This window comes from Epinephelus fuscoguttatus, linkage group LG22 (genome assembly GCF_011397635.1).
Source record: "Epinephelus fuscoguttatus linkage group LG22, E.fuscoguttatus.final_Chr_v1".
NCBI lineage: Eukaryota > Metazoa > Chordata > Actinopteri > Perciformes > Serranidae > Epinephelus > Epinephelus fuscoguttatus.
Window position 1 is genome coordinate 27,852,370 of NC_064773.1, and position 16,802 is coordinate 27,869,171.

Below are 16,802 nucleotides of genomic sequence, written 5' to 3' on the forward strand. Positions count from 1 at the left end.
AGGCTTGGATTTGCAACTCACTCCTGTGCTGTTGGCGTCATACATTTTCCCCAATACCACCTCTGATAAGTAGAGAACAGTCCCTTAGCTTATGTTGGCATGAAGACTGGAAACGAAGATAACAAAAATCAAGTAAAAATACATTATTTTGTGAGTAATATACCATAGTATTTGTGCTGGAAACGGGGAAACAGCTCGCCTGATTATATTAAATGGTATTCTATGATGCTTTGGGAGTACGGGGCAAACCATGTCCAGCAGGTGGCGGTAACAACAACAACAAATAAGTCACCTGCCGTACAGTGAAAATAGAGAAGAAGACGCCTCTCAAAACAAATCAATTCCACCATGTAACTTTAACTGCTTGTTTTCAGTCTTTATGCAGTAAATTAGAGTGCTCTCTTATTTAGGGGAGAAGTTTTGTAGTTTCGGAGAGATAGCGACGCCAGTCCCATCTTTGTCATTTAGTTGTTTCCAATACTAGCCAACTGTAGCCGGCCGGGTAGCTAGCTAGCTGGCTAACAGCAGCTAACCTCTGCTACCCAAATTTTCATCACCGGTGTGAGAAGATGGACTCAAGTGTCTTTACGGCCATTTCCAAAGGTTTGTTTTCTAGGACAAGGAGGACATATTAAAAACAAATTTGTGGGAGAAGTTGGAGTAAGTGACAGTTTAGAAAACGATGACTTTTTCAGTGCTTTTACTCTAGCTAACATAATTAGCTTAGTAAACTAGCATAATAACTTTTCTTTGGATTGTAACGTTACCCTGACGCGTTTTACCGTGCATCCTAAATCATTTTGCACACATACTATCATATGGATACGAGTACTGCATGTATAGACTACAATAATGTGGCAAAAGTGTAGCTAAGTTTAGCAACATTGATGTTATTGAACATACACTCCTCGTGTCTGTTAAGGTTGCATTCAAAACAACACTGTCAGCTAATAAACAAAAGCACGGTCCTCATACTGAGTGAGAATTGGGGGTTAGCAACATGGCTATTCTCTTAACTTTTACTGTCCTCACGTTCGTGGGTTTATTGTCAGGCATTATACTTCATTTAGTTGTGTAATTATACAAATTATTATTAAATCATCAAATTAATCCCAGAATGTCCTCAGGAATAACTCAATGATTAACAGCTTCAGTCTGACTCCCTATATTTGTACAGGCTAATGTGTTAATTTGACAACTTCTCATGTGATTTAGCATGATTTTGTAGACTGATAATATCTGATATATCAGACTAGTTTATTTAGGATTAAAGGGACAGGTTGATCAGCTGCATTCACTTTCAGTCTGCTTTTCTATTTTTCAGGTGACCCTTTACCTCTGGCGTCACTGCGTCTCCTGGTCCCACCTTTCCAGCTTATGGCAGCCTCCATGTGTCAGGTTCTGAAGAGACAAGATGTGATGAACTACTGGAAAGTGGCAGAGTTTGTCTCTTTGGTGACGGACATGGTTCCAGAGCTGTTAATGTACAAGCACAGGATGCAGCTTAACCTGGGGTTAAGAGCCAGGGTAGGTACCAGTGGAGGACACGGGGCATTCATAGCTAATGTGGTATTTTTGTAAGATGGAGGCGATTACAGACAGTGAAGGACAGCTAATGATGTGTGAGCTGCATTGTGAACACATGAGTATTGTGTTGCAATATTTGTTTTTCTCCTCATCAGTATATTCTTGAGCTGTGCCGAAGTGAACAGCCTGTGGAACTTGACTTCGTCTTGTCTCATCTGGACCAGATTAAACCACAGCACCCCGCCCTGGTAGATGTAAGTTATCATCACCATGTAGGTTGTTATCCCATAGTGAGCTTGTAATATTTGTAACGTTTATGCCCATATTGCAGATAAAAGAATCAGAAGAGGAGGAAGTCGTGGTTAACTTTCGTGAGTTAATCCAGACTCTGCTGAAAGATCCTGAAGAGAGACAAGACTTTTTCTTGGTGAGTCGGTATCACTTACACATCTGCGAAGCCAAATCCAGCTGTAAATCTTACTCACTGTTAGACTTTCAATTAAGATGAATATTATCAGCTGCACACATTCAGTTATTTGTGGAAACATGTCTGAAAAAAGTCATGCAGAATCTGAAAAAGGCAAAGACAGCATTATGTGTAGTATGCGATGTGGTAAAATTGTTTTAACACAATCTCTTTTTGTCTTCCAAAGGAGGTCTTTCCTGTTGAGTATGGACCTCAGTATGAGAGTGATTTACAAATGCTGTTCTCTGAGTTCCTCTGTCGGCTGGCTCAGCTGTTGCCAGTTCCTGACCTTGAGCAGGTAAGGGGTGTCATTTTTTATAAAGAGGTAACAGTGTCTCACCATCAAAGAATGACTTACTGAGTACTGCTGAATGGGAAGAGATTATCCTTGCATTACAGGTAGACAGCAGTAGCAATTGGAAAAGTGGTTAATGGTATGCCACTCTTGTTCTAGTGGTTATGATTTACATGTGCCATATACTGGTCGAGCAGAAGTGGAATAGAGTATGACACTCTATTAAAATAGAAGTGATAAATCATTTTAAAGTTGCATACAGCATCAGCATATCATAATAGTGGCATCTGTCAATAAGAATTGGGATATCGCGTTTCTCCAGCCACAGGCTTACTATAGCTTGACTAACTATGTTAAATGTACGGTGCCTTGTAAAAGTATTTACCCCTTTGGGCACTGTCCTATGTTGTTGTGGTACAACCTGTAATTTAAATTGATTTTTATATGGATTTTTTGTAGTGGGCCCACACAAAACAGTCAAAATTGGTAAAGTGAAATGAAAAAAAAAAATTGTTTTAAAAAGAATCTGAAAAATAAAAAAACTGAAAAGTGGTGTGCACATATGTATTAACCCCCTTTGCTATGAAGCCCCTAAATAAGCCCTGGTGCTACCAGTTACCTTTAGAAGTCACATAATTAGTTAAATGAAGTCCACCTCTGTACAATCAGTCACATGATCTTAGTTTATATACACCTGTTCCAAAAGGCCCCAGAGTCTGCAGCACCACTAAGCAAGGTTTGCTTCTAAGCAAGTGGCACCATAAAGACCAAGGAGCCCTCCAGACAGGTCAGGGATAAAGTTTGGGGAAAGTACAGATCAGTGTTAGGCTATAAAAACTTTGAACACCCCACTGAGCAACATTAAATCCTTTTATTACAAAATGGAAATATAGCACCATAACATAACAAACCTACCAAGAGAGAGCTGCCTACCAAAACTCAAGGATCAGGGAAGGAGGGCATTAATCAGAGAAACAACATAGAGAGCAAAGTTAACCCTGAAGGAGCTGGGAAGCTCACAGGAGAGACTGGAGTATCTGTCCCTAGGTCCACATTAAGCCATACAATCCACAGAGCTGCGCTTTATTGAAGAGTGGCTCGAAAGTTCAACTTTAATCTTACATGACCAGATTACCGTCTTCTCTAAGTTTGGGGAGTCTCCTGCGTGTCTTTTGGTAAACTCTAAACATGTTTTTCTTTTGTCCTTAAAGCAGTGGCTTTTTTTCTGGTCACATAAATCCCAGCTCTGTGGAGTGTATGGCTCAAAGTGTTCCTGTCTTTGCTCTCTTTGTTGTCTCTCTGATGAATGCCCTTCTTGCCTGGTATATAAAGTTTATATATACCATATAGCAGTAATGGCCACATGATATACAGTACAAGCCAAAAGTTTGGACACACCTTCTCATTCAATGCGTTTTCTTTATTTTCATGACTATTTACATTGTAGATTTTCACTGAAGGCATCAAAACTATGAATGAACACATGTGGAGTTATGTACTTAACAAAAAAAGGTGAAATAACTGAAAACATGTTTTATATTCTAGTTTCTTCAAAATAGCCACCCTTTGCTCTGATTACTGCTTTGCACACTCTTGGCATTCTCTCCATGAGCTTCAAGAGGTAGTCACCTGAAATGGTTTTCCAACAGTCTTGAAGGAGTTCCCAGAGGTGTTTAGCACTTGTTGGCCCCTTTGCCTTCACTCTGCGGTCCAGCTCACCCCAAACCATCTCGATTGGGTTCAGGTCCGGTGACTGTGGAGGCCAGGTCATCTGCCGCAGCACTCCATCACTCTCCTTCTTGGTCAAATAGCCCTTACACAGCCTGGAGGTGTGTTTGGGGTCATTGTCCTGTTGAAAAATAAATGATCGTCCAACTAAACGCAAACCGGATGGGATGGCATGTCACTGCAGGATGCTGTGGTAGCCATGCTGGTTCAGTGTGCCTTCAATTTTGAATAAATCCCCAACAGTGTCACCAGCAAAACACCCCCACACCATCACACCTCCTCCTCCATGCTTCACAGTGGGAACCAGGCATGTGGAATCCATCCGTTCACCTTTTCTGCGTCTCACAAAGACACGGCGGTTGGAACAAAAGATCTCAAATTTGGACTCATCAGACCAAAGCACAGATTTCCACTGGTCTAATGTCCATTCCTTGTGTTTCTTGGCCCAAACAACTCTCTTCTGCTTGTTGCCTCTCCTTAGCAGTGGTTTCCTAGCAGCTATTTGACCATGAAGGCCTGATTCGTGCAGTCTCCTCTTAACAGTTGTTCTAGAGATGGGTCTGCTGCTAGAACTCTGTGTGGCATTCATCTGGTCTCTGATCTGAGCTGCTGTTAACTTGCGATTTCTGAGGCTGGTGACTCGGATGAACTTATCCTCAGAAGCAGAGGTGACTCTTGGTCTTCCTTTCCTGGGTCGGTCCTCATGTGTGCCAGTTTCGTTGTAGCGCTTGATGGTTTTGCGACTCCACTTGGGGACACATTTAAAGTTTTTGCAATTTTCCGGATTGACTGACCTTCATTTCTTAAAGTAATGATGGCCACTCGTTTTTCTTTAGTTAGCTGATTGGTTCTTGCCATAATATGAATTTTAACAGTTGTCCAATAGGGCTGTCGGCTGTGTATTAACCTGACTTGTGCACAACACAACTGATGGTCCCAACCCCATTGATAAAGCAAGAAATTCCACTAATTAACCCTGATAAGGCACACCTGTGAAGTGGAAACCATTTCAGGTGACTACCTCTTGAAGCTCATGGAGAGAATGCCAAGAGTGTGCAAAGCAGTAATCAGAGCAAAGGGTGGCTATTTTGAAGAAACTAGAATATAAAACATGTTTTCAGTTATTTCACCTTTTTTTGTTAAGTACATAACTCCACATGTGTTCATTCATAGTTTTGATGCCTTCAGTGAGAATCTACAATGTAAACAGTCATGAAAATAAAGAAAACGCATTGAATGAGAAGGTGTGTCCAAACTTTTGGCCTGTACTGTATGCCGTATGCTACATAGTAACCTATACACCAGGGGTGTCCAATTCAAATTCAGAGAGCTCCAGTTACTGAAATTTCCTCCCAGCAAAGGTTCAAACCTCATAATGTCAAAATTGCAGCCCACTGGGTCCCATTCTGGAGGTTCTACCCCCCCACTAGTGGTCAACAAAGCTTCATGGAGGGTTGAGAGACTTTCTTGATTTTAAGGAGTGGAGGAAAACTTTTTAAAAAAATATACAGTAGGCTCTTATCTCAGGATTTTATTCATTTCTGTGAAAAAAAAATGTTAATCTTTAAGAGTAGAATGTCATTTAAGCTACAAGCATCTCACAGGATAAGGGCACGGTGAGCACAAACTAAACTCACAGAGTCACTCTTTGCCTGGTCCTGCATTAGTAAAGTACACCGTTAAAGCAACCAAAAAACCAATAGAACAAAATTGTGCAGTTTGTCATGTGTTCTGTATATGTTCTGTTATTGTTATGCATTGAATATAATATAAAAAATACCCACCTTAATCAGGGATTGCCAGTTTATTTAATGATAGAAAAGGGGTCCCTCAAGGGAAAAGGTAGGGAACCACTATGATAGCCTACCCCTATGTCGAATACAATTTTAACAAATATCAACAAAATAGGATTTTTTTTTTTTAGATACAGACATTTGGCACTTGTATTGAATACAAATAGTGGTAACCATCTTTTTCATGAATAATATTTGTCCAAGCACTATGGAGTTAATGCCTACATTTTCAGTAAAAGAAAACAAGACAGAATCTTCTGAATAAAATAAATTCAAAAGTGTGTCTTTCAGAAAAAGTGCAAGCAGTGTTTAGAAGCCCCTTTTCTATTTCTTTCTTTTTATGAAACTTTTTTTTTTACTTCTTTTTGTAGCGAGAGAGATGAGCCTGTCACTGTCCTGCCAGTAATTTGAAACTTGACTTAAATGGAGATGGTGCCATTGTCATGTACATGTGTTGATCCTCATGAGAGTGAGCCTGTAATGCTTTGCAGTTTTAATAACATATATAGCTGAAACAGCTCACAGCTGTAAATCAGTCCAAACATGATAAGATGTGTTGTACTACTTTAGTTATAGCAGAGAAAACGGTCTCAGATACAGTCTGTAGCTGGACAGTAGCAAGCCAGTTGCTTCATGCTGCCATTTCTCTCACCTCTCTCTCAAACCGTTGTTCCCTCTTTTGCGAACTGTCACGTGTTAAACATGTAAAATGATTCGACTGGCTTGATTAAGTGAAGCTGTTGCCATTTTAACTCAATGAACTGCGCCTGGGTCTATAGTCACGACCTTCAGAAAAAAGCAAGAGTCTCAAAGATTATTATTCATTCTTATCAATTTATCAGCACTGTTCACAGTTTCGGATAGAACCGTCGCCGGGTCAGACATCTGTTGATACTCGGTATAATCATTAGGATCTGTCTCAAACTGCGAGTGTAGTCAACAAGAGGTACAGTGGTCCACTCTAAAATTCTGCACTGTGATAATAATAATAAAAAAAGAAACAGGTCTTGCTATTTTGTTTATGACGTTGAAATCTTTTGATTTTACAGGATTTGGTGTGATTTGTTTAATCTTGCATTTTCCACAGACTGTTTCCTGGCTTGGAGCCGAATGCTCTGTGTTGGAGGATTGTGTGCATTCAGTCTCTGAGCCTACAGACTTGAAAAATTTGCTCCAGCACCACAAACACCTCGGGCATTTAGAGCAACATGGTAAGTCATTACCCATAACTGCATTTATTGTACGTCAATAAAGACAGAACTCTATGACAGTGACATCTGTGTTATTCTTGTCCTCTTATTTGCAGTTCCACCTTCTAGCATGGGCGACAGCATCCTGTCCTCCCTCTCTGCAGCTCCCCCCAGCCGAGTGGCAAAACCCACAGAACAACCCAGCCAATTAGATCCAATGCAAGGCCTCAGCGATGACAAACACACTGTATTCGTGGATGGCGTAGCAGTTGAAATAATCACAGTGACAGATTATACAGAGGTTGAATTAGACGCAAGCACCGACATCGAGGTGGTGGTGGAAGAAAACTGCTTTGACCGAACAGTGGTTGAAGATTCACTGGTAGTGCTTCCCGATGAGACAACCAAGGAAGAAGAAGTGGGTGAAGCAGAGGAAGAAACAACACAAGCTGTAAGTGGTTTGGCAAACATCATCCATCAGGAGATGAAGAAGGATGATATAGTGTCCTCCCACCAAAAAGTCTCAGTGGGACCTCATGACTGCCCAGACTGTGAGAAGAAATTTAAGTTTGCGTCTTCGCTAATCGCCCACAGGGTCATCCACACTGGTGAGCGCCCCCACCGGTGCAATGACTGTGGTCGCTGCTTCTCTTTCAGGCAGTCCCTCGACAGGCACAGACACACGCACAAAACTGGACGCAAGTACAGCTGCGCTATCTGCAGGGAGACGTTTGACTCCTTATCAGCCCGCACAGAGCACAAACAAACACACATGGAAGATAGCGTTTACACATGTCATCAGTGCAACAAGAAATTTAACTGGGAGCTGGCGCTTGCGAGGCATCTAAAAACTCACACTGATTATCACGATACAAACAAGCCTACAGGAGACCATAAGGATGAGCAAGAGGTCGTTATAGGTGATGAAACTGTCAGTGAGGCTCCTGTTGTGCTTGCTGAGCCTGACAGTCAGCTGCAGGCGGATGATAATGGCGATCATGATCCAGAGAACACAGAGGTTGAGAACAGTGAGCGTCCCACCTCTGAGCCAGAAAGCACAGTACCTGAACTAGACAATGAAGTAATTTCCTTAGTGAAGGTCCGCACAAGTGGACGCAAACGCAAACCTACCATGAAGATCCAGGTAATAAATTTACAGAAGCGCATGGCCACTAAAAGAAAGAAGGAGATCACCAAGGCCAACCCTCCAGAGCTGAATCCTTTTCCCTTCAACTGGTAAAACCATCTGTCCTCATTCTTGTCTCACAAATGGTTTCCTTTATTCCTGTTTTTATTATTCTGTTTTTATTACTGTTTAGTACAGAGAATATAATGTACTATTCTATGTTCATTTGAATATATGGCAGCTGTGGATGGACATCTGGCAAATCAAGCCCCTCATGTTAGTTTCTCCTTTCTCTTCAGCAGTTCAGAGCACTCTTATGGTTCACACATGGTCTCATCAAAGGACAGTGATGAGAGTGAGTTCACTTCTAGAAATTTTGATCTTTTTCACCACAAATACACAACCAGAAAAATAAGAGAACTTTACACATTACAAAAAATCAAAGCAGCTTAAAGCATGTACCCTGTGTATTACAGGTTAGTAATTAAATAATAATTCCCCACTGATTTGTAAACTAAACTAAAATTGAATTGCAGACAAAAGAAAAAGATGGAGATTGTCTATGAAATATAGGTAAACTAATGTAAACAAATGAAGTCTGATGCTAAAAATGAAGTAATTACCAAGTCAAAAACCTGTAATAACAATAATGTTCTCAATATTAACATCAAGGTAGTAAAAAGTTAAAAGTAAACCCTAACCTTAAAATAAGTAATTGCTAAGCTGGGCCTGTACATCTTTAAATGATTTGATATGCAGCATTATGTTTTTGGGTTGTCCGTCCATTCATCCGTGCGTCCCATACTTGTGACATCTCGAGAAGGCATTGAGGGATTTTGGCACAAACGTCCACAAAAACAACAAGGGAATTTCTTCACATTTGGTACACAACATCGACTTGGGCTCCATGATGAACTGATTAGATTTTGGTGGTCAAAGGTCAAGCCCACTGGGACCTTGCCTCTGCTTCATGCTTGTGAATGTGATATCTCAAGAACACCTTGAGGAAATGTCTTCAAATTTGGCACAAACTGTCCACTTGGACTAAAAGATAAACAGATTAGAATTTGGTGGTCAGAGGTCAAGGTCACTGTGACCTCATTTGTTTCATTCTCATGGGTGTGATATCTCAAGAACGCCTTGAGGGAATTTCCTCAAATTGGGCACAAACTGTCCAAGTGATTAAAATTTGGTGGTCGAAGTTCAAAGGCCAAGGTCACTGTGACCTTATAAAATGTTTTGGGCCAAAACTCAAAAAATCATGCATGCTAATGCCTGCCCGCCCTAAAACTTTGCTGATTGTGTAGATCTTCTGTGCTGCCAGGTGGAAGACGTGTGTGAAGCATCCATATTTTCACAGACATGGATGTAAACTAATTGCAACTTAACTGCTGCGCAGAGACATAGAACAGCGAGGTGGTAATTTTAGTATATTGGAAAAACTACACGTCAGCATACAATTTTTTAAACTTAATTTCCAAGGAAAATGTCCAACTTCTTTCAGAGTAATTTAATTTTAATTGTTACGAGGTAATCATTAATTCGCAACTTTGCAAGGTTACTGAAAATCCTTTGATAGTACTTAAAAAAAGAAAGTCCAAAATACAAGCATGCAATTTGTACCTTTTTTTTAGCACAATTTTAATTTCTTGGCTCCAGTCTCTAATAATGTTTTTTTTCCCCATTAGGTTCTGTAGCAGATGGCTCGTCAGCTGCTTTCTCCTGTCCTAAGTGCTTCTTCCACCACTCAGAAGAGGCACACGTCCAGCAGCACATTGACAAGGTCCACTCAGTTGAGATGGAGGATGACGAGCTGTCCTCTCAGCCCCTTGCTGAGGAAGAGGGACGCTTTAGTTGTCCAGACTGTGAGAAGAGCTTTAAGTTCCAATCTTTACTAAAAGCCCACCAGCGCATCCACACTGGCGAGCAGCCCTTCTTGTGTTCTCAGTGCGGGCGGCGGTTCTCCTTCAAACAGTCCTTGGAGAGGCACAAGCATACGCACAAGTCTGGGCGCAAGTACGAGTGCCTGATCTGTGGCGAGTTCTTCAAATCCGTGGTGGCTCAGAGGGAGCATAAGAGCACCCACATGGAGAACGGCGAGTACCTGTGTTCAGAGTGTGGCCGTTCGTTTGCCTGGAAGTCTGCACTGGTGAGACACCTCAAGACCCACAGCGAGGATGCTGACAAGGTGGAGCGTTCTTACAAATGCCCTCACTGTGACCTTGGCTTCAACTGTGCCAGCTACCTCAACAGGCACCTCCAGACTCACCAGGAAGAACGAGTGCACACCTGCAACTGCGGAAAGAGCTTCGCCTACCGGGCAGCTCTCACTGCACATCAGCGCATCCATCAAAAGGAGCGGCCGCACATATGTACACAGTGCGGCAAGGGATTTCTCTACAAGGGGGGTTTACTGAGCCACATGAAGATCCACTCAGAGGAGAAGCCCTTCATGTGTTCCTTCTGCGGTAAGAGCTTCAAGAGGGAACGTAACATGAAGAAGCACGAGCGCTGCCACACACGGGAAAACGTTTTCAGCTGCTCGCAGTGCGACAAGAACTTTGTCTATAAGGCGACTTTGATCAGACACGAGCTGACTCATTCAGGTGAGAGGCCGTACCTCTGCTCTGACTGTGGGAAGGGCTTCTTTTCCCATGCCGAGCTTCTAAAACACGAGCGTTTCCACACGGGCCACAAGCCCTTCCAGTGCCCCCACTGTGGTAAGAGATTCACTCAGTCCTGCTACCTGACCATCCACTTGCGATACCACACAGGAGTCCGGCCATACTCTTGCACCGAGTGCGACAAGAGCTTCCTCAGTGCCAACCGCCTGAAGAGACACCAGCGAACACATTCAGGGGAGAAACCTTACCTCTGTGTAGAATGTGGGAAGGGATTCAGGCAGTCATATAATCTGAAGATGCATCAACGAACACATATCATGAAGTTAAAATAGACTTTAAAGGTACACTATGCAGAATTTCCCCCCCCAAAAAACAATGTTTTCACAGCTGCCCAGAATACCAGTATTGAGTCTCATCTTTGTAAATTTTGAAACTATTCCAGGTGCTTAACTTAATTGACATCTAGCTAGAGAATCTGTAAGCCTGTCACAGGCTGTGTGTTAGTCACAAAACTAGGCCAATCACTAAGTTTGAATGTCCTTCTCTGAGAATAACTAAGAATAAATATAGATGAGTGATGAATTTTGTTGGATTGCTGTTCAGTTATTCATGGGCTATTTGGGGTTTTTGAGCAAATGTAGAAAAAGAGCATTCAAATACTGATTTGGATGTTGATTTCCATGGCAACGATTGAAGCTTCAAAAATTTCAGGTCAGTCGTACAATAATTAGAGTTAAACAAAAGTAAATTTCTCAGTCATGACTTTTGACCCTCTAGAAGTGTGTTGCTGTGAATTTAAATGCAAAGCTCATTCCATGAGTGACTCTGGAGTTGCCTTTCACTTTAACTGGCAATTTTTACAATCACTAACATACAATTCCTGCATAGTATATCTTTAATTTATTGCTCTGGAGATAAATACTTTGTAACTTCAAGGGGTATGAGACTAGTTAAGAATGGGAGAAACAACTGTAGATGGACTGTTGTGAATTTATCTCCTATGCAACTGCAAAGAAGTTCATCTAGTTTAGAATCTTGTTCTAGCAGGAATAAGTTCATGTCGAATGTTTTCCATTGAATTGTATGCATTCGATTTTCAGGTTCTGTTGCGATTAAAACACACTGTGCAGAGGAATGTGTGTTTTTCAGATCCACTGTGATCATCTCGACTCCACCTTCAAATAATGAACACAAGGTTTTACATAAATTCAGTCTTTATTGTGGGTTTGTTTTACAACAGAAAATTCAACACTGCTTTGGAAAAGAGGCTTAAAACTTTTTTTGTGCTAGAACAAGTTGCATTTTCTTAACAGCAGCTGTTAAGTTTTGGACAGTAACAAAAACATACTGCAGGCTCTGTGGCATGGAGGCTCGTCTCAGGTCAGCAGTAGTACAGACAGGAGCCACACTGTAGCGCAGTTCCACAGCCGGTCACGGGTCATTGTTGAAAATCAGCTTAGACATCTTTGAGTATTTAGTGTTGCATCTTTACGGAACAGTTGAGGACAGGTGAACATCACCGGGATTACTGACAAACTTCAATTGTGTGGAGAGGATTTATGGGCATTATGACTTTTGCTGTGGAGTCGTATTATCAACATTTCATGTGAAAAAGTTAAAAGTACTAGACAACTAAGTTACAGCAGAGACTACTGAGAGATAGAGTTTGGGCAGCACTTGTTTCAGCCCAAATAGGGAATGCCTCACTCTTAACACACATACACACATACACACATATACACACACACACTGGCATACATATTTGCCAAGTCGGAACGGAAGTACTACAGAAACAGTTTAGGCTGCTCAGACATTGACCTACACAGCTATGTGCAGAGTGATGGGGCAATGGTCGCTTCCCAAGGCCTTGTTGCGAATCTTGCTGTCGCACAGACCTGGCACCAGGCTGGACGACAGCAGAAAGTAATCGAGCCTCCAGCCCACGTTCTTTGCGCGGGAGTTCATCATGTAGGTCCAGAAGGTGTAGGCGTTGGTCTGCTCGGGGTACAGCTCGCGGAAGCTGTCGGTGAAACCGGACTCCAGCAGCTGGCTGAAGCCCTCGCGCTCCGCGGGGGTGAAGCCTGCGCTTTTCTTGTTCCCTTTGGGGTTCTTCAGGTCGATCTCCTGGTGTGCCACGTTCAGGTCACCACACAGCACCAGGGGCTTCTGCATGTCCAGCTCGCTCAGGTATGCCCGGAAGTCCACGTCCCAGGTTTTGCGGTAATCTAGGCGCACAAGGCCCCTGCCGGCGTTTGGCACATAGGTGGTCACCAGGAAGAAGTTGGGGAACTCTGCAGTGATGACTCGGCCCTCCTTGTCATGCTCTTCTTTACCTAGAGCATTGGTTTTAGAGGTTTAGTAAACTAAATGCACTTACTTCACCAGGATTCAAAGACATGTCCAGTTAAATAGTTTTTATAGGTTTGCAAGAACATTAAAAATGAAGAGTCATGAAACTCGGCAAGGCAAGATCGCAGTGTACAACAATATGTAAAAAATATCATTTACTTTCGTGCAGACAATCATCTATACAGTAAATGTGACACTACTGTTAGCAGCTGGTTAGCTTATGTTAGCATAAAGACCAGTAACAGCTGGCTTGGTTTAAAGATAAAATCTGCCTACCTGCCCCTCTAGAGCTCACTAATTAACAAGTAATAACTGATTTGTTTGATCAAGAAATTTCATTTTTGGTTAATTTTGCTTTCGATAGCTCGAAACCCTTTAACCGGTGACTGAGCAGTTAATTTTTAGGAAAATAAAAACTCAAAATGATGTTAAATACAAGTCCAGCATTCCACTGATTTGGTGAGCTTTGGCACCACATTTAGAGGTGTTGCCATATTTATTTTGTAAAAGTAACATGCTGAAACATAGCGGCCGATGTCCACCCTCTAGTCTCCACTTCGTTGCAAATCTGCAAGTCCTACGATGACAAAGCAATGATCTGCCCTACCCTCCCTCTGATTAGCTAGTGCTTGTTGCCTTCGTTGATTGGATTGGATTGGTTAGGTTTAGCAAGAGGAGTGGACTGGGTTAGTTAGGATAAGCCAATCAGAAACAGAGTAAGGCAAACCATTCCTTCACTATCCTATAATTTGCAAATTGGCCTTCTGATTAGCTAGCCTTGGCTGCTCTGCACTGCGTACCGCCTGAGACAAGTGGGAACTAGCTAGCGCCGCTGCTCATTCAGCAAATACCACTCTGTCCTCTGGTCCGGAAAACAAACTAGAATTTTTTGCCTTTTATAGCGACCACTGTAGTTCAAACTTTGGTTAGGTCTGCTTTGGGCCCAGAGTTAAATTTTTAAAATTACATCATTAGAAGACACCACTCACCAATGCCATAGGTGACTTTGAGGGGCTCAGTCTTGCAGAGCATGGCCACACCACTGTAACCCTCCTTTTCATCTGACCCGGCCCAGTACTTGTGAGGGTACTCGGGCATCGAGGTGATTTCAGCAGGAAGGGATTTCTCTGCACACTTTGTTTCCTGCAGGCACAAAATATCTGGAGCCTCCTCACGCACCCACTGTGAGGAAGAGCACATGTGTTTACCCTTAAAACCAGTCTCAGAACTTAAATTGGCATACTTTGCTTTTGTTTACTGCAAACTCACATCCAGGCCCTTCTTTTTCACCCAGGCCCTCAGGCCATCGACGTTCCAGGAGGTGATCTTCATATTGGCGTCACGTCCGTCTTTGCTGGTCATTTTGTCGGGGGGATCATCGTACAATACTGGGGCCTCTGGTTCCTTAGGCTTCTTTGCTTTCTTTGCAGAGGCTGTGAGGCGAAATAAATGTATAGGGTCATGAAAAGTGGTAGGCTGCACATGTTTTTGTTAGGAAAATGTATTTAAAAGTTGTTTAATGTGTAGAGATCAGTATGTGTTTGTGCATTAGTGAAAGCTGTAGTACCAGAGCCTGAGTCATTCTCCCCATCTGCAGCTGCATCCTCTGCATTCTTGCCTCTCTTCATACTTGAACTCGCTCGGACCGCAAACACACCTCGCAGACACACGACACGCACACACAACAGCACACGCGCCGCTGGAAAAACAGAAGAGCAATTTAAGTGACGTGTTCATCTGACACTGAGTGTCAAATGCTACAACAACGTACAAGACTAAAATTGCTTTTGTTTTATATCATTGTACAGGTGGTCAGACAAAACAAGCAATTTTAAGATGCCACCTTGTAGTGGTGGGAAAAAAAAAAAAAAAAAAAAAAAAATCGATACAGCGCAGTATTGTGTTATTTTTGTGTGGCAATATCACATCGATACAAAGACACCAAGTATCGATTTTTTTATTTTATATATTATTAATAATACAAATTAAACTTTTGGTAGCCTACTAGAATAATCTAATGAATTGCTTTTTCAGTTAACCACATACACTTTGCTGTAATGAAATGACTGAAGTGAGATGAACAGACTACTCAGTTTCATAGAACTGTTGATGTTGACAAAGTCTTCCTTTGGAGACATAATTTGCCACTGGAAAATGGTAATAAACACAGTTTATTGTAATATATCTTATCCCAATACTCAGCATATCCCAACAAGTTTAAAGTCGCAATAATAACAATACAACAATTTAATAGCCTTTAACAGGCTAACCATCTGTTTAAGGGAAAAAGTCAAGAAATTAATTGATAATGAAAAATAGCTGCATTTATTCCGATTCAACATATTTGAGGTTTTCAGTCGTTATCTCGAAGGGTTGGAACCAGTGTTTACTAAAGCCATGAGCTGCAATGACTGCTCTACTCAATTAGTCGACTGACAGAAAAATAATCGCCAACATTTCTGATGATCGATTAATCGTATTAATAATTGCTCATGCAAAAAAAAAAAATGCAGTTTTCAGCCTCGCATATGGAATTATCCTGATTTTCTCTGTCTTAAATCTTAACAAACTGAATATCTTTGGGTTTGGGAATGACAAAACGACATTTTAAGACATCACCTTGGATTTGAGAAACTGGGATGGACGTTTTTCACCATTTACTAACATTTTAAATGCCAAACGATTAATCGTTTAATCTAGAAATTAATCAACAGATTATTTGATGATGAAAACAATCATTAATTGCAGCCCTTTTAAGTCTGACCAATGTTTTGCAGTTAAATGATAAACTTGCCAGTTCTCTCAGAAGGTTAGACTTTGTTATGGCGACACACACAAAATCAAATGTGCACAAACACTCATACTGACGCATGTTTGCACCACGTATCACACTACCGGATGTTGGCTGAACCACGATGCCTCTCTTCTTGTAAGAAATATAAATTCAGCTCAGAGTATATTCATACTACAAAACACCTCCCTTTCACACCTATGCATTTGTTTTTACAAATGGTGCTGGTCAGCCTGTCAATAAAAGCGTTTTAAAGGCTTCAGTAAATTCTGTGAGCAAGAGGAAGCACGCCGAACGTTTATTTTGATGCAAGTCGTTGCTGTGAAAGAGTCAAGCACACTTACTACAACATACTGTGATGCTGCGAGCCTCTGGCTGCAAAATTAAATCTCTATTACACCAGAAGCAATTTGGCACTTTTACGTGTTACACAACATGTTTGAAAGCAAGCTATGCTAACGCTAGCTTCCCCTCTGTGACAAAGAGCACAGAGGCAGCAGACGGCCTGCACTGAGAATAAATGGATAATGACCAGCAAGCTAATTAGCTTCCTACACAGCCTATTTAATGCATCTACAAATGCAAATCCTTTTAAATAAAGCCTATACATTTCAAACAGCTACGAGTTTCACTTAAAAAATATGCAAATAATCTTACTTGCACTTTCACAAACACGATGCAAAGACCAGGCAAGTGCTCCTTCAGTCACTCCCCCCCAAACACACTCACAAAGCACGGCAAAGATTTCTGACCACGTGTTTGCTCTCCTCTGGGACTGTCTAAACATATGCCTGATTAAAAAAATAAAATAAAAACCACATTTTTATCACATTTTGAATGACAAAAAATATACAACCATAACTGTCATGACACATATTATATTATCCCAACATGCTGCTGAAGTAAAACATGA

General features: G+C 41.5%; 2 protein-coding genes across 3 annotated transcripts; one reads left to right on the top strand and one right to left on the bottom strand.

The window, feature by feature from the left end:
• Positions 1-308: 308 nt before the first annotated feature.
• LOC125882954 (zinc finger protein 530-like) lies at positions 309-11,331 on the top strand. 2 transcript variants are annotated; one of them, XM_049566961.1, is made up of 9 exons: positions 309-603; positions 1,325-1,527; positions 1,683-1,781; positions 1,859-1,954; positions 2,181-2,291; positions 6,897-7,020; positions 7,116-8,235; positions 8,425-8,480; positions 9,814-11,331. In XM_049566961.1, the coding sequence occupies exons 1-9, from the start codon at positions 570-572 to the stop codon at positions 11,079-11,081; spliced, it is 3,111 nt and encodes a 1,036-aa protein (XP_049422918.1). In that variant the 5' UTR covers positions 309-569; the 3' UTR covers positions 11,082-11,331. The 2 variants fall into 2 exon arrangements, with proteins under 2 accessions (XP_049422918.1, XP_049422919.1); XM_049566962.1 differs by having other exon boundaries at positions 8,428-8,480.
• Positions 11,332-11,945: 614 nt separating this feature from the next.
• On the bottom strand, positions 11,946-16,645 carry apex1 (APEX nuclease (multifunctional DNA repair enzyme) 1). The gene is made up of 5 exons (XM_049567002.1): positions 16,547-16,645; positions 14,666-14,797; positions 14,368-14,531; positions 14,088-14,280; positions 11,946-13,082 (listed from the first exon to the last, which is right to left on the bottom strand). Exons 2-5 carry the CDS (start codon positions 14,724-14,726, stop codon positions 12,568-12,570), a joined length of 933 nt encoding a protein of 310 aa, XP_049422959.1. The 5' UTR covers positions 14,727-14,797; positions 16,547-16,645; the 3' UTR covers positions 11,946-12,567.
• Positions 16,646-16,802: the final 157 nt, after the last annotated feature.

Excerpts from the sequence above, each read along its gene's own strand:
- LOC125882954 (XM_049566961.1), top strand. The coding sequence starts at position 570 with ATGGACTCAAGTGTCTTTACGGCCATTTCCAAAG. Across the intron at positions 1,528-1,682 it reads ACCTGGGGTTAAGAGCCAGG|TATATTCTTGAGCTGTGCCG; the intron begins GTAGGTACCAGT and ends TCTCCTCATCAG. Across the intron at positions 1,955-2,180 it reads AGAGACAAGACTTTTTCTTG|GAGGTCTTTCCTGTTGAGTA; the intron begins GTGAGTCGGTAT and ends TGTCTTCCAAAG.
- apex1 (XM_049567002.1), bottom strand. The coding sequence starts at position 14,726 with ATGAAGAGAGGCAAGAATGCAGAGGATGCAGCTGCAGATGGGGAGAAT. Across the intron at positions 14,532-14,665 it reads GGAGAATGACTCAGGCTCTG|CCTCTGCAAAGAAAGCAAAG; the intron begins GTACTACAGCTT and ends TTCGCCTCACAG. Across the intron at positions 14,281-14,367 it reads TGAAAAAGAAGGGCCTGGAT|TGGGTGCGTGAGGAGGCTCC; the intron begins GTGAGTTTGCAG and ends TCTTCCTCACAG.